Here is a 24,019-nt window from a genome sequence, read left to right as displayed (position 1 = left end):
AAGCAGACAATGGTTTACCAGTAATTTAGAAAAGAAAAAGGAGAAGAGAAGCAGACTTCATGAGAAGGAAATGCATGAACACATGGTTTGTACCCCCTTTTTTTGGCAGCAACATGTTAGAACTTTCAGGTAGGTACTTTATAATAATCCTTCTGCTACAACTTCCCCTGAAGTAATTTGTCTGTGATTCCCCTTGGCTGGACTCTGAGATCAGAGAGAATGAATTCTGTGGGAGAAGCAGAGACATCTCTGTTTTGGATTTAAAGGCCATCAGGAAGCCCTTCTTGCTCCTTCTTCCTTTCCCATCAGGCATAGGATCTTTCCTAAAACCTATTCTCTGTTCTAAGGCAGTCTTTTCCCACCTGGTGCCTTCAGGATGTTTAGAATGCAACTTCCATAATATGTTGACTTTGCTGCTAGGGGAATGTGGGCATTGAAATGGGATTTGAGGTACAACACATCTGAAGGGATCTACTGCTGAGAAAGGTAACCATCAAAGTAAAACTACACATTCTGTGAAAACAGTCTCACACTTCTTGAACGGGATGTGTGCGAGAGTAGATAGCTTATGAAGCACTCTCTGAGTTTTTGCGCTTACTCGGCTACAGAATGGCCAAGTGGTCTGTAAATGCTCAGTCTTCCAATGGTCTACAACCTCCTTGGCTTTCCACACATATCCAAGAGAAAACATAAGGTGGGAACTACTGAGATAGTTTTTTTTTCAGATGGTCAAGACAGGAAGGCTGCAGAGTGATGGAAAACTGTGTCACAGAGAACAACTACACTTTGCATCAATAAAAGTAGGCTCAAAGATACCCTCAAGTGAAATTCAGAAGAAAAACGAGGGAAAGGGCTGTTCTAAGGACCGAGGCTCATGTGGTAGGACCCTATGCTAGGGAGAACTATTATGGCAACTTAGCTTAGGTTTCTCGAGGCCAGCAAAGATCAGCAAAATGTCCCTTGGCCCAGAAAGGCAGGGGAAAGATTAAGCCCAAAGCAAACAAACCTGTGTTTTCGTTTAGCATGTTGGTTAAATCCAACTGATAAATCAGAGTTTATTTCTCCCCGTGTCATTCCACCAGTCGCCCTGTCTGGCTATTGCTCTGGCAAGCTGGTGGGGAGTGGGGGAATAAGACCAGGGTTTGAAGAAACATATTCTGTGTCCCTAGAATTCTGAAACACCAATGACCTTTTGGAAGTTTTCCGATTTCAAAAGACCATCCAAACCGTTCTTCAATTGTTTTGGATGTGCCCAGTTCAATTCTGTGCTGGGATTCCATCAGATTTGCTACCAAATCTGGTGAGAAGGAAAGAACAGTTGGATAGAGAAAATGGGCAATCTGTAACATGCATACAAACATACGTACATATAAAAATGTAACAAAAATGTAACATATACATACATACATACATACATACATACATACTTATAGGAATAGGAATATATCCTAAAAATACAAAAGTAACCTGGATTTCAATCTTATCGTTCTTTGAATGGCTATTCCGTTTTGGGGGGAGGGCTTTGATTTTGGGCCCATCTTGAAATAATGAGCAGGACTGATACAAGAATGAATTTGTCTTTGTGATCTGCACGTAGCTGAAAAGAGAAGGAGAGAGGGCTTTTAAAGTCAGATATTTTAAGTGCATAATAAATTAGGTGCACACGATCGTGATTCCTGAAACCATCATCCTGATACATCTCTTCTCGCTTCAGAGGAAATGCAAACTCCAGGAATCTGAGAATGAGTTTAGAGATCACGAGGTTAAGGGAGCAGAGAAAGATAAGTAGTCTTCATGCCTTTATTTGGCTCATTTCCTTTTGCCCTTGATTTCTAATCTTTCACTTTCATCCCTCTTTGTTTCTGTGGCTTGAAAAGCTAGAAATGGAACTTTCCTACAATGAAAATCGTACAGGTTTAAGTATTCGAAGAGCCAACGGACATCACTCTCTGGACATTGACATTTTCCCCCATTGTTTTTTGCCCGTTGAATTCAACGCCTAATAAATGGGAGAGATCTCTGGGGAAATCTAAAATATTGAAATAACTCTTGGAATGATATTTAACTAAATATTGAAATAACTCCTGGCCATGATATTAAACATTAAGTTAGCTTTAATTATTTAAATGAAAATTATTGACCCATCAGATCATTTCCAAACCCTGAACCAACCCTGAAGAGGATGGGCCTCTTTCTTGGGTGGGGTCTGGGGCAACTCCCCCCCCCCAAACAATGTAATGTACTCTTTAATTACTTCTAAATACCAGCAACTTGCAGACAAAAATATGATGCTAAAGGCACAGCTGGGCATCAGCTGCTCACGCTTTTAGTTTGGCGGTCTGGTTGATTCTGTGCGGATGAAAAATCCCATTGAAATCTATTATATGGGGCTGATGGCCAAGCTACATGTTACACCATTTTCAGAGTGTACAGCAGATACCTATTACAAAATGACTGTTATGGCAAACTAGGAATGGCTAATTCATTAAATAGGCTATCACATGGTTAAAGGCATCTTGGTAAAATTGAATCTGATCAGATGGTATATTTGGGTGTAGATCATAACACACTAACAGCAGTGACTGGGTCTTCACAGTTAAGTTTCACATGTCTTCAAAGGCTCCTTGCTGCAAATTCATAGCCTGGTGAGAGGAAGGACTGCCCACTAGTGTCCTCATGGTCCATTCCACACATGTACACATCACCCGAACAGGTGTATTCCTTAGGTCTGCAGCTGGAGATCAAGACTACCCAAATCACCCAACTGAAAATGAAAAGCTGCCCACATAGAGCACCAACCAAGCTGCCCTCGTGAACCCAACATTAGAGATTAGAGTTTATTAGAATGTCTTTTGAACAGTACATAACTGCATCTCAGTGTTGTGGTCCAAGGGAACAGGAGGTGCCACATATACCATATTCCCAGTAACCTCATACAGTAGTTTGTGACAAGTGATGGATGATGAGAGCATAGCTGGTACCCTGCAGCAGAACCAATGCCTCTGTTCCCACGTGGACACCAAAGTCAGCCACTTGTTATTGGCTGATATTGTTTTATCAGGTAGACCTAAAAAGAACATTGGAGTCATGTTTGAGCGCTTTCAGATGCAATCACCCGATATTCGGAGTACACTCTAGACAGTACAAATTATGGACTCTATTGCTAGAGGGCATTGTTTCTCAACCTCAACTTTAAGATGCAGGGACTTCAACTCCTAGAATTCCCTAGCCAGCACGGATGGATTGAGGCACAGAGCAGTTTAAAGATGAGGTTCTCCCAAAAAAAAAGGGGGGGGGGAATTAACAGGACACTTCCAGAAAGCTCTGCCATTAGAGTAAGATTTTTCTCACTACTTGTAGTGATCAGGGTGGAAGAGTTACCCTCAAATTAGTTATCTACGTTCCTTCTCCCAGGATTCTAATAGCTGACTGAAATATAAGATCTAAGATATAAATCGAGATAAAAACTATCTCTTCTGGAGAAATTTGCTTATGGAACTGGAACTGGGGGTTTGACCCCCTCTTGCTGTTTTTCCACATCTGCAGGTACACACTGTGGATGGAAAAGGGGCAACAGACTTGAATATATTTCATTTAAAAAAAAAAAAAAACCATGCAAAGGGACTTTCTTCTGAGCTGGCATGGAGAGGATTTTACTGTTTCCACTTTTAATTCAGGCTAAAAGGCTTCTTTAGTTTAGAAGTGCCATTCAGGGACTATTTAATATTTTTAAAGTAGGCAGGAAAACGTAGCCCAAATTAAAATGTGATTTTTAAAAAACCATATTGCTAACATAGCATTTAGAAAGGTCATTGTGGAAGCCTTCTGAAATGAAAAGGAAAGGCAGTAGGATTCAAAGAGCCACCAAAAATCTTGCTTGGGACCAAAAACCCCCCAAAAACCTCACACTCCAAAAAAGAGAGATGAGTAGAATGAGAATGCTTTATACAGGTCATCCTTGTTTAGCGACCACAATTGGGACCTGCAACTAGGTTGTTAAGCGAAGCGGTTGCGAGTGAAACGACGACTGAGCTTGTACTTCACAGACCTGCGGTGGTCGTAAATATGAAGATTGGTCACAAAGTTACTTTTTCATCACCGTCGTAACCGCAAATGGTCACTAAATGAGGCGGTTGCTAATCGAGGACTACCTGTATTGCTATTCCATTCCTTCCTTGCAAAGTCGGGTTTTATGGAGTGTCTTCTCCATTGCCTCCTAAGAAAAAACACAGAAGTAGCAAAGGTGAAGAAAGCAGAACAGTGATTTGGTGACAGTGACCAGTAGTGCCCTGTAAACACAAATGGACAAACATAGCAATTTCAGACTAAATTATGATACATGAAAGTTCCTTGTAATTATTGTGAGGTAACCAGTTGCTACCTAAGATTCATGCGCTCTTTGAAGGGGCACCTCCAAAAGTCATTTGCATATCTGTAAAAGGATTCAGTAAGCTGTGAGGATATACTAGTCGAGATAGGATATACTGTGAGAATACACTAGTGCGTGTCGCTGGACACAATTTATGGGCAACTGTTGTAGTGCTCACACTTGTGCAACTAAATCTGGGGCTGGGTGAAGAAATGTGTTTCCTGTTGCATGGACCCAAAAGCCCGCGATCCAGGGGTCTTGCAAATATGCCTGTTGATACGGTCCTTCCATATTCTACCGAGCTTTTGAGGAACAGGCGGAACAGCTGAATAGGATGCAAGCAGAAGAGAGGGAGTAAGGAACTGTGTCCCGGTGATCACCAGGGCCAGTTGCCACGGAATGCTGCAAGTGCTTTCAGCAGTAGAGCAGGGCTGCTGTGGTGCATGTTGGGGGGAGGTGAGGAATGACTCAGCCGTCCTACAAGCTGAGGTCTACCACAATACGCTTGTAAACCAGTGTGTTCCCCTTGAGGCTGGGGGCCAGGAGGACACTCATGTCCTCCAAAGGGATAGGCTGGAAAGCTCGTGGAGCTTGGACAGAGAGTTCTTGGAACTTCACAAACTTCTGCTTGTCTTCATCCCAAAGGTAGATGTGGGTAAAGGAGAAGTCACTACCCAGAGCCATATAACGATGCTGAGATATCTGGAAAGGCTCCATCACCATGGAGCCTCGAGAGGGCATGTTCTGCACCTCTGTGAATCGCAGCCCTTCCCACTTGACCACCTTGGAATCACCAATGTAACGGCTCAGACACAGGTAGTTGTCTCTCTCTATCTGGAAATGCTTGACCATCTGAACATCCATTACTTCTGCGACGTCACCCAGGTGGGCAAACTGCTTCTGTGAGCGATTCCATTGGTAGATGATAGGGGCCTGGGAGCTGCTAGAGATGATCAGTCGGGGTTTCCCATCTACCTCCAGGTGCTCCACATCGGTGTCACGATGCCACGAGTGCAGGTCTTGGTGGGAATAGAAGCCATTCTGGTTCCAGCGATACAGGCTGGTAGAGCCCGCCTTGGAGCTGTCGGCGATGACAAAGAACCACTCATTGTCGATCTGGAAGGCCTCGATGTCATTGGGCTTCCGGATCTTCTGGCTGTCAATATCTTGGATCTTAACGAACTTGTCAATGTTGGTGTCCCAGCGGTAAATATAGGAGCCCCCAAAAAGCTGAGCCACCACAACGTACAGGTGGGATTCTACCACAATCGGTTTGCAGTAAACCGCTGAGTGAGCTGCAAGAGAGAATTGGAAAGGGTCAGCACAGAACACCGACCGACAGCAGGCGCGCTCTGTGAGCACCGCTGCATCACAAGGAGCCCAAACGTCCTCTGTGCCCGTCTGAGTAGGTGAGCGAGCTGGCGGGAGAGGATGGGGGTCGAGGTCCAGTACTGAGATTCTCACCTGATCGAAACGCCGCTATCGTTTAAATACGGGATACCCAAAGAGTGACCTTGGGACCTCCCAAGTGGAATTCCTTACTCTCGCACCTGCCGAGAGGAGTGTCTACGCCTCTTACCCCCTCCTGCTGCGGTAATGGGGAGCTGCAGGCTAACATTTCCAGGGAACGACACATCTGGGGAGGCCCCTTTGAAACCCTATGGATGGCAAGGGACAGGTTCTGGTCCCCGTGCCTTTTAGGAGAGGGCCTGGGGAGAAGACCCCATGGTGGAAGGCAGCGTAAGTCAGGGCAAGAAGTCAAACACCCAAGGCAGGCAATTTAAACGTAATCTGAGATAATGTTAGGAAAACGGAAGTGAACTTTCTGTAACGACTGTTTGCAGAATGTGGTTGCTAGGTCTGATTCCCGCAGTGTGCCAAGAGCTAGACAGTCGGCTGTTACTGGGTTTGGGAGAATTTTTCTTTGAATCCTTTTTACTTTATTTCTGTAAGCTCCTTAGAGACATTTTGGAATGGAGCATCTCATAAATCGAAGGGAGGGAGGGAGAAGGAAGGAAGGAAGGAAGGGGGGAAGGGTGGTTCTCAACCCTGGCAACTTTAAGATGGGTGGACTCCAGCTCCCAGAATTCCCCAGCCAGCATCACTAGCTGGGAGTTGGAGTCCACCCATCTTAAAGTTGCCAGGGTTTAGAACCACGGTCTAGAATATCCAGGGTGCATAGAGCCGCCAGATTCTTACATCGGAGAGAAGAATTGTGCATTTGTTCTCAATGCAGTCCTCCCCCCCACAACAAATGGGTGTTGGTGAAAATGTGTACAGTGCCCGTAATACAACCTTCCCTAATCCTGCACCCTCTGAAGATGTTGGACTACAGCTCCCAGAATTCTTTGCCAGATGGCCTTCCCAGCCAACATGGACTTGCACTTTTAGAATGCAGCAAAGCTAGCTTGAGTTTGAGAAACTTCATCCAACCATCCTGTCCGATCCAACAGGGTGGGCAAATTTTGGGTCTCTTCTATGAAGCAGTGACATCCAACGGAAAGCAGAAGACCTGTTTCTCTGCCACAGCATCTGCCTTGTGGAACAATGCTTCTCCCGTGATCTGATCCCTTGTGGCCTCCTATAAAACCTTAAAGATTTGACCAAGACTTGGACCAGGATATCTGGTGAGACTGGTTTGTATGATGGTTTGTATATTTTGGGGGGTTCTGAGTCAGACCTTGATAGTATGGCACTGCATTGCTTGTGGTTGTCATTCATTCATTCATTCATTCATTCATTCATTCATTCATTCATTCATTCATTCATTCATTTGTGCTGTTCTTGTTTTAAATGGTTGGGATAGGCAGCCATATAAGTCTTTTAAATAAATCTGCAGGGGATCTCTTTTTCACAGCCTGAGGTGACCTTCCTCCCTAAAGATTCCTCACCCCACACTGTGAATGGGTCCTCAACCTTTCCCTTGCTGTATGTGCCCAATCTGTTGCCTTCCAACCACACCAGGGTGAACAGATGTCCCCTTTTGCCCTGCAGCTGTGCCTTACCAGGGATGCGGTCAAAGTCTCGTAGCTTGCGCTCAACGTAGTCCCACTTCAGGATGGTACAGCTGCTGGAGCTTGGCTGGGCCAGAGCCACGTAGAGGTCGCTGGAATATGTGAAGGGCTCAGCAGATACAGACTGGAAGGGCAGAACCTGGTGCACCACAAAGTCTGGGGTGGGGGAGAAGAACCAATCATGTTTAAGGGGCTCCCATAAAACCTGGAGGAATTTACAATCAAGATACCAGAACCACAAAATGTGGTTTCCATCCAAGGATCCCCCTGAGCTAGGGGCATCCACAATAGAGGTCAAAAAAGTCAAGTTGGTGGCCAGGACCACGTGATCAAAGGCTCACTGTCAGGATGGAAGATCCTGCCACTATTTGGTAATGGGATTTGCAGTAATTAGTTTAGCATACCTGCAGGGTTGTTGGGAATGCTTTGTAGTTATTAGTTAGGCATGTAGGACCATTAGGATTGTTGATTAGGATGCTTAGTCGAACGGCTGGTACAAGGCTGACACAAATGGCATGGCATTATCAGCTTGTTAGTGAAGGATTTATGACTAAGGAATGAAAGAACTGTGAGAAGAAAGGAGGGGTTGTCACAGAGTGAATTCCTCATCTGGGAGTGGGGTGGTGCAAAGGTTGAAGATGTAACTGACATTTTGCACGGGCTTTTTAGTCTAGTCTTTGCATTGGAAATGATCACTTGTATTAAATAAAGATCTCTTCCATATCCTTTAATGGCTTGTGGCAAGAGTCTTTGAATTAATAACAAACAGGATCACGACCTTCACACTCACCCTGGTTTTACATGCAACACATGGGGCTTCAATCATGGGGGCACAGCTGCCCTTTTGACTGTTCTGACCCCTCCTGTGGATGTCTTCACATGCACCAAAGCCTTGAGTGTCATCAGCATAGTCCCTTCAAAACTTTTCATTTGTATTTATTTTATTAATGGCTTCAGTCAAGTCTTGCCCCTTGCTTCCCAAAGACCCGCTCCGAGGCAGCAGTCACAGTGCCATACTCATATGGCACCTCCGTTTCCAAAACATTTTCTCCCCAGTTGTGCAGCTTTTCAGCTGTTTTCAACCACTGGTTGGATATCATCCAATCCAGGGAATTGTATTGTCCTATTTGATGCCCAGTACTCTGCTGTTGTGTTTTTTAAAATATTTGTGCTATATTTAAAACACCAGCTGATCATAAGGCAGACTGGCATCTGGGCCTCATTTTCTATATGCAATCTTTTTTTTTTTTAGAAATTCCAGTAGCCTCACTGAAAATTTGTCAAATAATGTCCATAATACTTTTTAGGTTAACTGACGTAAAATCCTGTAATTTTACAAATGAATCCATCCTTTTGTCTGTGACTTCTCCTAGCAGAAAGAAGTGGAAATAGGAAAAGTTTCACCAGCAAATCCTCATTTTACTAGCTAGCTTTTAACAAATGCATGGTGGTTGTTAAGGAAAAAATGATGGCAACCTCACCCTGAGCTCCAGAGGCAGCTGGAGAACATGAATGTAACTCTGATAAACCAAATTCTTGACCTGATTTATGAGTTCTGATGCCATTTCTTAGACGGCCATGCAAAGACATCCCTTCCTACCTGTGGTGATACAGTCAAAGTCCTTCAGAGGGAGCTCTCGGATCTTCTGGCCTTGGTACTGGGGGGGACCACCACAGAAAATGGCAGGCATACTTGTGTTGGTGTTCTCCATCCATTCTACCAACCATTTGATCTTGCAATCACAGGTCAAAGAATTCCCTCGAAGGTCTCTATGGGGAGGGAAAATTTGAGGACCATCAATGAACTTCTCCAGCTCAACTCTAAAGACAAGGCCCTATATCAGGGTTTCTCTAGCAGGGTTCCATGGAACCCTAGGGTTCCACGAGAGGTCACTAGGGGTTCCCTGGGAAATCATGATTTATTTAAAGAATATTTCAAATTCAGGCAACTTCACATTAAAGAGGTATGTTTCATTCTTTAGTTTAAGAACACCATTAATGCACATGTACAGGCCTACCCATGCAACGAATAGAATCATTTTGTGATTCCTGGCCTCTATTTGAGCCTGAATGTGCAGGAGTTCCCTGAGGACTGAAAAATTTTTCAAGGGTTCCTCCAGGGTCAAAAGGTTGAGAAAGGCTGCCCTATGTAGTCCCCAAAGAAACAAACCAAGTGTGGAAATGGGGTCAGCTCTATCGTGGGGCTGAACTAGAAATGAAAATTTGGTTCTAGCACTAATGGCCCATCTTTCTCTTTGACTGTAAGACCCATCAAGAGCTGCCTTCGGACAACTTGCTTTACTGAATTAACCCATTTGCTGCATTTGCGTATTGAACCATAAACCTATCACTGGTCGGGTAGTCGGTAAAAGCTAAACCACACACACGGCTGGGGAATGTTATGACCTCTTTGTTTGCCATCTATGTTAGGATGATTCCTGAACTGGTCCCTGGTAATTAATCAGCAGAATGAGGATGAGGACAGAGAATGATGCACAATCCCTAACATAGCCCAATACTGTCCTTTTTTAATGAAGTGTGTGTGTTACACAAATTAAGGTTTGGATCGTCCTGTTACATATCTGAAAGGTCTCTCTACAGCCAATTAAGTCAATGTCTTCTGGCCCTGTGCCCTGCTCTAGTGCCCCCTGGGTAAGTGGGAATTCAGCTCCAGTTCTCTCACTTTCAGCACATCATTCTTTTAATGGCTAGGCAGCTGGGCTAAGCGAATATGCAATTTACATCTTTAAAAACCTGGAATCCTATCCAGTCATACTTAAGTTACACATTCTTGTTTCTAAGTCTCTCTGGTTTCAGTGCAAAAATAATAGATGTGTGTTTAAACCATGTTCCCTCATATTCCATTCATTATTCACACCCATTGATTTTGGAACTTGGACTTAAATTGTCCCAGTTGGCTGGATTCACCCAAAGACTTTGCCTTAGTTCTTTTAACTAAAGCTAATCTTTGGATGCAGTCTCGATGACCTACTGTTGACGAAATTAACAATCGTATGGGTAGACAGAGCCCCAAAGACATTTCTACTTTCAGAAAGAATTAGCCAGATTACCATAGGCCTCTAGTAGAATACACAATGATGTTTCATGCATCATGAGGTCATTGTGCAAAGGGCACAAATTATGTAATTTGTGTAATTTGCATGATGATGTCATGTTGCCCATGATGTCACTTGCCCATCTAGTACCCCTAATGGCCACCCACATGCTATTATTCCTGTTACTGTTATTTTTAAAGTATTCCCAACCTAAGAGGGCCTTACAGATCACTAAGTATATCCAAAGGCTTCAGGAGATCTCTGGGCAGCGTCTGCAGGTTGTTGTTGGCCAAAGATCTGAAAGAAAGGAAGGACAGCTGTTTTGTGCCAAACATTTCATTGTCCTCACATTAAGACTGAACAATGGAAGTTGCAAGCTGCAGCTATGCTTTTTGAAAGATTCTTCAATGTGCAAAGTTGCAAGCTGCAGCTATGCTTTTTGAAAGATTCTTCAATGTGCAAAGGTTCATCCTTTTTAAGAGTCGTGAAGAGTTGTACAACTGAAAAAAAAAATCCCAGTACTCTCTTCCACTTTGCAGCAAGACAAAAGGTTCAAAAATACTCCACCATTCAAGGTAGAGAAATTCTAGAACCCTGAAAATGAGGTAGAAAAACAGAAGCCTCCTTCTCAGGGGAAGAATTCTTCCAAAAATCTGAAGACTTAATTCATCTCAGAGGTCCTGATCACCGCGAGGATAGATACCATGTTTTCTTTGACTTGCTACCAAGAGAGAAAAATTATCTTAGGCTGCAGACTCTTTAGCCAGATGGGTGTGAAATGAGCTCTGTGCATTGGTGTAAGTGAAAACTCACAGATGCGTCAGGGACTTAAGCCCACGAAAGGCATTTTTTGACAGAGACTGGATGTCATTGTTCTCAATGAACCTGAGGAAAAAGAACAAGATGATAAGGGGCCATGTTTTGGTAAGGTTCCCCCTACATTTTCTACATCACCCACCCACCCACCCACCCACCCAAGGGAGCCCCAGGCCCACCGCTCCTCACCACACGCCGCAGAGTCGCCACGACCACCAAGGCCCGGCCCGGGCGGCCGTCCCATCCAGGGCTCGTCGCTCTGGCGGCTCGCCACTCCGCCGACCGCTGCCAGGCCAGCCTCGCTGCCGAGGCCCAGGGGCCAGAAAAACACCAGGCCCGCCGCCCCTCGCCGCAAGCCGCAGTCGTCGTGAGCCCCCCAAGCCCCGTTGCCGAGGCTCGTCCGGAACCGCGGAGACGCTCAGGCCACCCCTCCACGCCGTCGAGGCCGCCGCGTCGCCCGGCTCCGGCCCGCTCAGCTCGCCGCACCAGCCCGCGGGCCGCAGAGTCCCCGGGGACCTCCCGACGCCCGCCGCAGCCCGCCGCTCACCGCCAGTCCAGGCACCCAAGTCCAGGCGGGGAAGACCGACGAATCCAAGCCCGGGCTACTTAAATTAAGCCCAGGCGATCCTTGTCCACCTCAGCCCCACCAGCAGCAAGGCGGGGGGTTGGTCAAACGGGCCTAAAGAGCCGAAAGCCCCCGAAATTCCGCAGCGCCGAGAGGGAAGGAGCGGCAGCTTAACTCATTGAGTTAACTATTTCTCTTAATTGCAAGAGAAAAAGGATTTTTTAAAAGCCACTTAAGATATGGAAGTTCATGTATTATCCCACCTGGCAATTTCCACAGATTTTTATATGCCAGCCAGAAATTATTTAAGAACTTTATTCCAATATCATTTTATGGAACTTACAGACTGTATCTTACTGAATAAACGTCTGTCTCAACTGCATTTCCTTCCCAGACTGACATTCTGATCAGGTTCTAGCAAAGAGAAGCTGGCACTGATTTTCACAGCGCATGGAGACTGGCATTTTGGGCAGCTCTTAAAGGGCTCCAGCCCAGAGAAGCCTCTAATAAGCCTGACCTTTATGCAGGTGGACATTTCGCAGGGATAGTCAGTCAGTCAGACAGACAGACAGAAACATAAATTCTCATTCCAAGGATTTAATTTGCTGAGATATATAGATGTACTGTGGTAAACAGCTTCAACAGATGTTTTCAAGATTCACTTCTGCCCCACCAGATTTCTTGATGAAGATTGTTAATCTGTATCCCAAAGATGTCTTCAAAACTTGAGTCTGCTTCTCTCCTCTTCTATCACCATGATTTTGTCTAGATTAGAACTAGAACTATGCCTCCTGAAGAATCTGTATAACGACCAAGCAGCAACAGTAAGGACAGACCACGGAACAACGGACTGGTTTAAGATTGGGAAAGGAGTACGGCAGGGCTGTATCCTCTCACCCTACCTATTCAACTTGTATGCAGAACACATCATGCGACAAGCTGGGCTTGAGGAATCCAGGGCTGGAGTTAAAATCTCTGGAAGAAACATTAACAATCTCAGAGATGCAGATGATACCACTTTGATGGCTGAAAGCGAAGAGGAACTGAGGAGCCTTATGATGAAGGTGAGAGAAGAAAGTGCAAAAGCTGGCTTGCAGCTAAACCTCAAAAAAACCAAGATGATGGCAACCAGCTTGATTGATAACTGGCAAATAGAGGGAGAAAATGTAGAAGCAGTGAAAGACTTTGTATTTCTGGGTGCAAAGATTACTGCAGATGCTGACTGCAGTCAGGAAATCAGAAGATGTTTAATCCTTGGGAGAAGAGCAATGACCAATCTCGATAAAATAGTTAAGAGCAGAGACCTCACACTGACAACAAAGGTCCGCCTAGTTAAAGCAATGGTGTTCCCCGTAGTAACATATGGCTGCGAGAACTGGACCATGAGGAAGGCTGAGAGAAGGAAGATCGATGCTTTGGAACTGTGGTGTTGGAGGAAAATTCTGAGAGTGCCTTGGACTGCCAGAAGATCCAACCAGTCCATCCTCCAGGAAATAAAGCCAGACTGCTCACTTGAGGGAATGATATTAAAGGCAAAACTGAAATACTTTGGCCACATAATGAGAAGACAGGACACCCTGGAGAAGGTACTGATGCTAGGGAGAGTGGAGGGCAAGAGGAAGAGGGGCCGACCAAGGGCAAGATGGATGGATGATATTCTGGAGGTGACGGACTCATCCCTGGGGGAGCTGGGAGTGTTGACGACCGACAGGAAGCTCTGGCGTGGGCTGGTCCATGAAGTCACGAAGAGTCGGAAGCGACGAAATGAATAAACAACAAGAACTAACACATTGGGAGGAGGAGGCAAAACTCTGGATAACTGTGAGACAAATAACTTTGTTGTTTGAGCTTCTGTAGATCCTCATCTATTTCATCTATATACTACCAAAACTGTCGTGTCTGGTTGTTTGTAACCTTTAACTGGGCAAAACAGTGCATCATAGGGCAACCATTTTTGAACCAAGGTACCTCAAATGGGCTAACTTAAAGAATGTTTCCAAAATCTGGGACCCATGGCAAAGTTGTGGCTGCTTCAGCACTACTGGGCCTTCTGACTATACTTCCCAGAAACCCTGAGGTTGCGTGGTGCAAGGGAAGATGGGAGGAGCATATCCATGCCCTCTTTCCTGCCTCCCTCTGGCCCCTTCGCCCAATCACCTGGCGGAGGGCCCATCAGGTGAGCAGCGATTGGCTGCTTTGGAACCAAGGCTGAAATTTGAAATCTCTTAATGAGGGTGGGCAGTGAGGGAAGCACAAGGGAGTGACTTGGATGCCTGCTGCGAGGTGGGGCTGGCTGGGGAGCACCAGCAGTTGTGGGCAAGCCCTCTTCCTCCCTGGAGGGAAGGGGCCCTTGGGGACATGCCAGGAAGGGGTGCAGGTTTCCTCATGGTCTGTGGCTCCCTTTGTTCTCCCTCACCCCTGCAAAGTGGCAGGCAGTTCCATGGGTCAGCCGAGGAGGAGGAGTGATTTCTGATGCTCCCTGCCAGCTTTCCACAAGCAAAGTCAATGGGGAAGCCTGCGGGAAGTCAGAAGTCACTCCCGCTTCCACTGCTTTTTTGCTCACCCGTGGTCATTCTGTTTCTCTGTTTAGGTAAGGAAATATCTCTGACAGGATAACCCAACAGGTCATGGATTGTCTAGTAGGGTATAGTCCTGAGTATTAACTGTGGAGTATATACCTGTTGTTGGGAAGAAAGGAGGGAAGCAGGTGATGGTAGAAAATAGCACAAAAAAGGAAACCAGCATTAAAGCAGGAGGTGGGGGTGACTCAAATATGTGTTGCTGGTTAACATACATAGTGTTACCAATCTTGGTTTTTGTGCAGTTCATGAAAAATAATTCAACGAATTCTAAGTGCCCTGTTTTGCATGACATCCATCCCTGCAATTCTGTTTCTCAAGGACCGTCACCTTGAGCTTAGCGAGAGCATCCTGCACCTTTCTGATGCCAGTGTTGCGCCCATTGATTCTTTTGTGTACTCTGGGTAGAGCAGAGGTGTCCTCAGGGTGTGGTGAAAAAAAGTCGAGATGGTGGCTACAATGGTGCAATCAAAGCTCTGCTTATTTATGTGTGACACGCATAAAAAAACAGGTGGTGCTTTGATCATGCTCATCATGGCCACCATCTTGATTTTTTTCTGAGCATATCCTGACGATGCTCCTGGGCCAGCATAAAGTATACCGGGCCTTGCTGACACATGACAGCATGTACCAACCTGGAGGATGAGGATCTGTCCGTTGCGGTTGTGTATGACATTGTGAGATTCTGTAAGAGTTTAGAGACAACTTGAGGAGAGTCCAGACAATCTGTGTCTCACACTTTGTCTGCGCCACTGTGCTGTATTTGTGTCAGCTGTTACGGCCATTGAATGCTTTGGACTTGAAGGCAGATGTCTTCTTTGGAGCACACAGGTGTGTGCAAGTAGCACCTTCCTGCAGGTCCTTAATCCATGCCTGGCTTTTCCTGTAATCAGGCTACACTGGAAGAGGACAGCTGCATGGTTCAGAGAAAAACGCAGCTTCTTTAAAGAGACTGGTGGGCACTCCCACATGCTTGAAGGCACATTTTTCTCCCCAATATGATGAGATGCCCAGCTGTTCTTGCAATAGCAGTTTCAGGTTAGACGTCTGTTTGTACCCAAGTCCAAACTATCACACAGCACTTCTACAGGGAAATGTCATTGTCCAGTTGACAAACACACAAACACACACAGATATTGTGGTGTTTGCAGGGGGCATCAAAAATGACAAGATGGTGGTCATGACCACATGACCAAAGCCCTGCCTCTTTTGTATGCACTTTGACCTTACAGACATGTACAAAAGGAGCGGGCTTGGATCTTCTGGTTGCAACTACTACCTTGACTTTATGGGCACCTTTATAGGCTGCCATGCAAAAACGTGCCACGAACCCAAAGGCTACAGCAGGCTGCAATGCAACTGCCGGCTGACTGGTGATGTTCATGTCTCTGTTTTTTCTAGGCTGGATTTGTGTTGGCACAGTAAGAGTTGGAAGGTGGGTCCTATGCCAAAGGGTGTAAGAAAAACCCTGGCAAGGAACTAGAGCCAGGTAAGGCGCACCTGGCATTCCAAAAGCACTGGAAGGGGGGGGGTCACTTTTCTCCAACTCTCCATTTCCTCCCACCTTCACCCCGGATGGTTCTCAGATTATGCCTGAGTCTGTTGAGCTGCTTTAAAAAGCAAGGTGGAACTCGAGGGGGAAAGAAGGGGAGGCTGCCAGAGGGGCGAGACAGAAATTATGTGAAGAAATGCAAATCAATACATTTCTTTTCAAGATTCCTCAGTAGCAACCTGTGGCCATTAGGCATTTCTCGAGCACCTGTATGGGTGATGCCCATTTGAACTCTGGTTGTTAAAATCAGGGATGTCAGGGGGGGTGTCCTGGGGGGTCAAAAAAGTCAAGATGGCCACACGAACAAAGACCCATGGCTTTTAAGGGGTGGGGCTTCTATTGCACAGTCATGGCCACCTTGACTTTTTTGATGCCCCCCTCCTCTGCGAATCCACCCTGGCTACCAGCCTGGGAGAAAATTTCTGCGAAGAGATGCTTCTCCTGAAATATTACCTCTTCTAATAAAGACCTGAGTCACCCGCCCTAAAGTATTTTCCTTTGAATTAATCTTGTCTACACATTTAGATAATCAAGTACACATATATTATTGCGGTTTTGTCTCTGTAATATAAAATTTATTAACTAGAAAGAAACCCAACATTATTTACAAGCTCCTACTTAGAAAAACTTAGAATATACACACAAGTAAAATAATTATAGTATCGAACAAAGAACTCTTAAAGTAGAATTGGCCTCCCGGCCCAGAATCTTCTAGAAGAAGCGGAAGGGGACTATCGCCAAGGACAGCCAAATTTGGGGTAACCAAACCATAGAGAGATGTCCATTTCTCTCTCCCGCTCCACAAAAAACTTGACTCTCCCCACTGAGGTCCAGCAGGCTGCCTCCTCCCTCTCCTTCTGTGCGTCCCGCTTCATCTGCTCCCGGAGCGGCCGTTGCTCATCCGAGATGGGCTCCGAGACCTCCAGGTCCTGGGGTGGCGTCCTCCAAGGGATGAAAGTCGCCCCTTCATAGGGGGGGGATGAAGAGGGATCCTCGGGCAGTGGGCCTCTGTCTGCTCTTTGGACGATGCTGGACTGCCAGAGGTTTGGTGCCAGGTCAGCTGGCTTACTCAGCATTCCAACAGCTCCAGCTTGGGGTCTCCAGCCCTGGGTGTGCGGAAACTGAGAAGCTAAGGGCCCTGTGGCAGGTGGGATTGGGGCAAGGGACGCCTGCCTCCACAGCGGCTTTGGTTGCTGAATCGGCCCGGAGAGTAACGGCAGTTTTTGCCAAGGGTGCGAATGTGGCTTAGGTATGAGATGGGATGAAGGTCTGGACAGGAGCTGTGCAGGTACTTTTGTCACAGGGTATGAGGGTGGCTTGTATGGGGGAAGCAGTGCAGGGTTAGGTAGGAATTGCAACGGTGGCTTAGTCAGAGGTTGTGAGGACGGATTAGCTAATGTTCTAGGCAAAAGCCTGGCCTTCGGAACAAGGTTTTCTGGAACAGGATTGTAAGATGGAACTGAGTGGACTTTCTTGCTTGGCATAGATGAAACGTTGCTCTTCCCCAGTGGGTACAACACTTGCACGGACTCCATCATTTGTAAAGCCAGGTTGGTCCTGGGGACTGGCTTCGGTGCGTCTTCTGCTTCTGTTCTGGGGTAGCGCTTTTTGCCTTTCATCCCAGAGAGGCTCGCATTTATCCTTGCTTTCTCTTTACACTGGGTTTTAGACTGAATCCTCTCCAACCCTGAAGCATTGTGGCCCATCATAAGATCTCTGGAAGAAGAACTAGCCTGGGCTGCACCCAGTTTGCTTGGCCCTCGCATTAGAAATTCAGGAAGGAAGATCTTTGGGTCTTCATTTTGAGTTAGAACTTCCCTGGGCATCTTTGCTGGAGTCAAATCTTGAAGGGGTTCCAGAAAGCAAGAGATCCTTCTGATTCTAGAGGCATCTGCTGCTACCTTTGCATGGATTCTTTTCCAAGGTTCCTCTCTCTTCTGGAGAAGCTGCTCTTTTCCCCAGGTCTCAGAGGATGTATTCCCCTTAGTTGTCTTCTCCTCCTTCTTGAGACTCATCTGACTTCTCTCAGATTCCAAGGTGTTTCTTTCCCACTGCAGATGAGGTGCTTTGGATGTATGTATCTCAAAACTCATTTTGGGCCTTTTGGGTGAAGGCTCTTCTTCCGTTGAAGTGGCTTTCCTTTTCCCTTTCAGCTTAGACAATTTAAGGTCCACTGAAGACCCTAAAGACAAAGGATGGGTGGCTTGTTGACTGGTGTGCCCTGTCATCACACTGAGCCTGGACCTTTTACTTAAAGGTGGGGATCCTGGACTGACAGCCTTTCGTTTGGATGCACTCCTAGATGCCTTCTGGGTGTTCTTCAGCTTCCCCTCACCCTCGTCTTTGCTTTGACCATGGTTAGATTTTCTTTGGTTTCCAAAAGACTTCAGAGTGCCTACATCCTGCTTCCTTTCCAGGTGATTTCTTGCTGGGGCAAGGACTCTTCCTGTTATCGTGGCCTTCAGTCCTTGTAACTTGTCATTAATTTTGCTCCATAGATACGTTGTGCCAAACTCTTTGAAAGTGTGAGGCTGAATTGAGGAGTTGGAACGCTGGCCTCCTGGTACTTCTTGAAGTTCCTCATCAGAATTGCAGAGGTCAATCACCTGCATAGCCTCTTCTTTGCCTGGTGATGTGGGCACTAGTGATAGTTTGCCCCCTGAAGGCGCCACACCAGGCTCACTAGAGCTTGCAATTCCCAGAGTGCCAGTGGCCAAACATGGAAGATCACGCTTGGGTAAGCCAGCTCCCACAGCATTCTCTGGAAGGGAGAATTCAGAAAAAATTTCTTGGAACACAATGCCTTCTCTTGTATCCTTTGAATCTGGACATGGGAACAGACTTTCTGGAAGGAAAGACTCAATAGATGAGATAAGCTGTTCAAAGTCAGGAAACTCAGTCAGGAGCTCCTGCGGCACATGGAACTCATCCATGAAGTCTGCCAAAAGAGTTCCTTCACCTTCTGCCCAGGAAGGAGGTGACTGATGGTTCTTCTCTAGCCCAATATGAGCACCCATAACTGAAAGAAACCAAAAATGGAACCTATGATTGGAGGACACCAAATCTCTTCTAGTTCGCTGAGACAAAATGTGAGCCATTCTTAGGTTCCCATACTTCTCCCACCTCCACATTTGCCCCTGCTCTGCTATGAAAGAAGGAAACAAAGGACTGTCTCCAACCTCTGCAGACCATTTCTCCAAGTAGCAACTTCCTTCCTGGTTCACAGCATCAGAACAGACAATCTACAAGCTTGGAAAATTTTGCAAAACTGGCTCAGTTGATGAACACAAGGCCAGTAAGGACTGGCAGGAGTGAAGCAGAGATTACTTTGGAGAACACCCTGAGGGATCATCAGGATGAAGAGGTGCTTCTCCCACCAACCCCTCGCAAATGTTCAGAGATGTGGTGAGGAAGCTGAGCTGCCTTTGAGCTCTATCTGTCTCATCATCTCTAGGAGTAGGATTGCCATGGACTGCAGTGGTACAGGACCGTATGGCTCCCTTCCCGCACTTCCTGGAGGTCCCCTGCTGAATGCTAGTGAACCTCAGTCAGCAACCGGTCAGGTACGCCCAGTCAGGCTGGACTCACCTGCCAGACTGAAAATGGGTGAGTGGTCCTCCAGGTTCTCTCCTGAAATACCAGCAACCACACAGGAAGGCAGCTTGTTAACCACTTGCCTTTCGTGTTAAGATGTAAGATATTTAAGATCTTTGCTTTAAGATTAATTTTAGGTTTTATGTGGTGTTGTAACTATGTATATTAATTACTTTTTCTGACATGGGTCTGGATCAATGTCCATTATTTATGGACGATTCATCTCAATGTGTTGTATTCTCTAAAGCCCACAGCACAATTTCACACATCTTGGAAGAGCATGATGGGACAGGCATCTTGCAAGGAGTCCTCCCTTGGCAGGTGGACAGTCTCCCCATCTGCAACGCTTCGGCACTCACCGTTCAGCCCAGACTTGTTGCCGTGGGCTTGCTTTGATCCCGCCTGGACCAGAGGGCCTTGAGAGGTCTGTGGGACGCCAGTCTTCAGACGAGCCCCTGACGAGGCTCCTCCTGGAGCTTGGGCCTCTGAAAGAAAGCAGCCAAGAGGTGATTCTACAAGCAAGGAAGCTCTTCCTTCCTCCCAACTACTGATCCCCTTCTTAGATGTTCAGCAGCCTTGAACTGCAGGATGCCTGCAAAGAGAAAGCAAGGGTCATCTGGCTGAATTTCTCTTTCTCTTTTGCTGGAGTCCAAATTTTTCCTGTTTTCTCACAGGGAGAGTTTGTGGTTTCTTTCTGTTCCGTCATAGCTGATAGCTACTGGGATCGTTTAATGTGTTGAAACTGGATCTTGCAGGGGACTGTGCAGGGCAGAAGCCCTCCTGATGGCCTGAGCCTCATGCAGCAGGCTGGCTCTCCCTCTGCTTCCCTAAAAGCCACTTTGCTCTGCCTTCCAAGAGCTGCGGCTTCTGCCCCATGGATGCCCCTCTTTCCCCACCCTCTTCATACACTCTCAGCTAGTGCAGATGGTCACCAGGGGCTCTCCCTCTCTCTGAAGACCATTCCCCTTCATCCCTGCGCTTGCTTGGTATGTCGAGGGATATCCTGGGGGAGGGCTGCACCTGGCTTGGGGACATGGAGGGCTTGGGGCCAAGGCTAGGAGAAGCGGCCCCCGTAAGACTCATTGGAAGAAGAGAGTAGCCAGAGACTGAACCCTCGGTTTGAGGTCCTCTCGGCTTGGAAGGACCCCAGAAGCTCTTGACTAGCGCATAGGTCCTTCCTGCTGCCTTGAACAGGGACAGGAACAAACTGAGGCTACAAAAGACGTGTTTGCTGCCTGAAGCAGGTCAAGTCTGTGGGTGACTCCTGGTACCAAGTCTGTTCAGCACTCACCTTGCAACACAGGAAGGATATGAGGCATGTTCTCAAACTCAGTATCTAAGGATGAAGCAGGAGCCAAGAGGATCTCAGGTGTCCTCACAAACTGATGGAGGCTACTTGGGTAATGTTCACTTCTCAGCTGAGCTCCATGAAGATGGTACATCTGGGATTTGTGTTGTTCCCCATTGGGGGCCATGACCTCTGAAAGAGTCAGACAGAGAGAAAATGAGCAAGAGACATGGCCTCTGTCCTGTGTAAAGCAGATCCTGCCATGGTGGATCAATCAGTCTGAGACCCCCTATAAAATTTTCCTACACAATTCCATGGAAGTGGCTGAAGATGCACAAGAGGATGAAGATGTCACTTCCCTGAGGTCTGTGCCTGCCAAACAGCTGGTATTGCTTCATCAATTGACTTGATAATTGACATCATGGGTCAAACTAAAAATATTTTAACTAATACTAATGGGCTGAATAGTCCATTAAAAAGGATTTTTAAAAAGTTAAAACAGGAAAAATGCACACCTTATATGTCTTCAGGAAACATATATCAAAGCATAGGTCTTCAAGAAATATATATCACCCTAACTCCAACCTTTGTTCAGGGAAGCCAGGGCTTGCCTTAGAAGATACCCCAGTTTCCTGAGGACTCCCAGGAACGGTGGCATAGGCTTCATCCTTATGGGACTGGGCTAATTTATTTATCAGATTGGTCACCGCCCACCTCCTCTCACTAGAGGGACTCTAATGCCTAATCTATGGCATTCGGAAAGGAAGACCAGCACAAACCTTTCAAGTCTGCATGTGAAGCTTCCACACTGCTGTGTCTGGATGGCCCTGCTGGCACTGATGTCTGAGAGATCTGAGGCTCCACCTCTTTGAGGACCAGAACCACTTGGCCGGCTGGAGATGGCAGCACTGGGAGAGACCTGCCTGTCTGAGTTGGACCTCTCTCCCCCAAAGGGATGAGGGCCAGAGTTCCATGGTTGTACAGGTAGCTCTCATCCTGCAAAGAGGCGGGCTGGCTGGGCCCGTGGTGAAGTGGCTGCCTCTGCACCAGCCGAAGGCAAATGTTGGAGGTGGTCGGTGCCCAAGCGGCTGCCTCTGCACCAGCTGAAGGCAAATGGTGGAGGTAGGAGCGCCGGTATATCTGCTCCATGGGCCTGGTGGCAGGAAGATGTCGATACTGAGGTGGCAGTGGTGTATAAAAGGGCTGATGAGGGTCACCACTTCTCCACTCAGAGACAGGAGGGTTACAGGCTGCCAAGGTGGGCAGCTGTGGTTGTTCCCCATGGATATTTTGGAGGTGTGAAGCTCCTGGGGGCAGGTAGCCTTGGATGCCAGCATTGCCTGGGGTCAACTGAGTAGGCAGATGGGAAATAGGAGGCTGGACCCAAAGATTGCTCAGAACTGGTGTTCCTGTTCCAGAGATGTGATGAGGATTGCCTCCTAGAGCAGACACAGCCGCCACTATCGGGCAACTTGGAGCCTGAAGGTTCAGATTGTCTGGTGTCCATGCGTCATGCACATGATCTGTAATGCACACACATAAAGAAGCAAGGCCATTAGCTATTTATCTCCTGATAAGCCGGATTAATACACATACACAATTCTGAGTATTTGCATTCAGCATCTCAATATACTGTACACGAATCCTGTACAGAAAACCAGGACTGCTGTTTGGAAGCTGGGAGGGAGCAGTCGAGATTCAGACCAGGTACTTTCTCCATCATTCAAGGTCCCTGCTGGAATGTTCCTATTCTGAAGTGTGAATCTCTAGGTCACCTGAACTGTTACCGCCCGCTCTCCCCCGTCTTCCTGAACCCAATAGGGGCCACTTTGCTTCTCCCCCAAATGTGATCCTAGAAGTTTCTTCACCCTGAGGACCTCTACAAGATTTTGGAGGCTCCAACAGCTTGTTCCCATTTTCTGTCTGGAAGTCTTCCTGCTATTGTATTCCTCCCAGTATGGAGCTGTTCAAAGTCTAAAGACCAGTAAGAAGCAACAGTCATTTATCAGGGATGGCCTAGTGAATCCTCGGGTTGGACGTGATGACCTCTTAGGTCCCTTCCAACTATGATTCTATGATTCCTACCCATTTCCCTCTTTGAGAACTCCCTGTTTCTTTCTTGTGTTTGAAGATGCTCTATACCATATTTGGTTAAATTGCTGATTTGCATGGGTTCTCTAAGAGTTTCAACATGGGTGTTCCTTAGTGATTTTCCTCAGATCCCATAAAGTTGGTGCTGGGGCCTTCTCTCCAAAAATGTTACACAGATCTGGGTGTGTTTTTCAGGCACTACAGCAGTGTTTCTCAACCTTGGCAACTTTAAGAAGGGTGGACCTCAACTCCCAGAATTTCCCAGCCAGCCTTGCTGGCTAGGGAATTCTGGGAAATTAAAATCCACATACCTTAAAGTTGCCAAGGTTGAGAAACACTGCACTACAGTAACTTGTTTCCTATTACCTTAAGCTCTTTTGCCTTTACCATCAGCATAAAATGAGACTTAGATGAATCCATTCCTCCTCAAACAATTTAGATCTAAAGGGCTGACGCACGTCAAGCTACAGTACCATGCAGTTGATGGAACTGAGGTCATATTTTCTGTTGCCCTCATAGAACCTCTATGATTCCAAAAAGGAATGTTTTTCTATGAAAGCAAGTTTGAAGGGAAACACCGTTGGGAGTTGGAGGTTCTATAGAGACGCCAAAGGTGAAGACAAAACCTTCAAGCAAAGGGTGGCTTCTCTTCCAGGGTTCAGTGGTCGTTTTTTAACACCAGGGTTGTGTGGCATTTCAGGGACCAAGAGGTTTTAAGTGGCACGTAGGGGTCTTGCTCCAAAAGGGAGTGGACAGGGCCAAGACCAAAACAAACTTCGTTTTGTGACATTTAATTTGAATTAAACGTAAACCAATCCAGTCATTCGTCAGTCTCTTATTTAAAAACCTTACTCCTCTCCCACAACAAAGCATTACCTTTTGGTGGTATCTTTTAGAGGCACACCTCTGGTTGAAGGGATTTAAATAGGCAAATATTGGATACAGATCCTAATCACAAAAATGTCCATTGGAGAGGCTAAACACAAAGGCACAAAGCCATTCTCCTCAATACATGTCCCAAGATGAAAGAGAGCGAAAGATTGGTTGGCCAGAAAGGAGCAATTTTCCTTCCTTTCACCATATCCTTGGAAGAAG

General features: G+C 46.5%; 2 protein-coding genes across 2 annotated transcripts; one reads left to right on the top strand and one right to left on the bottom strand.

Moving 5' to 3' along the window:
• Positions 1-4,720: 4,720 nt before the first annotated feature.
• Positions 4,721-10,582, bottom strand: LOC134502901 (leucine-rich repeat LGI family member 3-like). Its single transcript, XM_063311418.1, has 4 exons — positions 10,575-10,582; positions 8,984-9,153; positions 7,375-7,539; positions 4,721-5,664 (listed from the first exon to the last, which is right to left on the bottom strand). The coding sequence occupies exons 1-4, from the start codon at positions 10,580-10,582 to the stop codon at positions 4,847-4,849; spliced, it is 1,161 nt and encodes a 386-aa protein (XP_063167488.1). The 3' UTR covers positions 4,721-4,846.
• Positions 10,583-11,342: 760 nt separating this feature from the next.
• Positions 11,343-11,870, top strand: LOC134502900 (basic salivary proline-rich protein 3-like). Its single transcript, XM_063311417.1, has one exon. The coding sequence runs from the start codon at positions 11,343-11,345 to the stop codon at positions 11,868-11,870; it is 528 nt and encodes a 175-aa protein (XP_063167487.1).
• Positions 11,871-24,019: the final 12,149 nt, after the last annotated feature.

This window comes from Candoia aspera, chromosome 9 (genome assembly GCF_035149785.1).
Source record: "Candoia aspera isolate rCanAsp1 chromosome 9, rCanAsp1.hap2, whole genome shotgun sequence".
Taxonomy (NCBI): domain Eukaryota; kingdom Metazoa; phylum Chordata; class Lepidosauria; order Squamata; family Boidae; genus Candoia; species Candoia aspera.
Note: the sequence above shows the minus strand (reverse complement) of the source record. Positions and strands in the feature narration are given on the sequence as shown.

What these genes read in the sequence shown, in the direction of transcription:
- LOC134502901 (XM_063311418.1), bottom strand. An exon ending in CTTTGACTGTATCACCACAG is followed by an intron (nt 7,540 to 8,983) that starts GTAGGAAGGGAT and finishes CCCCCACCCCAG; the next exon opens with ACTTTGTGGTGCACCAGGTT. An exon ending in AGACTTTGACCGCATCCCTG is followed by an intron (nt 5,665 to 7,374) that starts GTAAGGCACAGC and finishes TCTCTCTTGCAG; the next exon opens with CTCACTCAGCGGTTTACTGC.
- LOC134502900 (XM_063311417.1), top strand. Translation starts at nt 11,343, where the DNA reads ATGATAAGGGGCCATGTTTTGGTAAGGTTCCCCCTACATTTTCTACAT.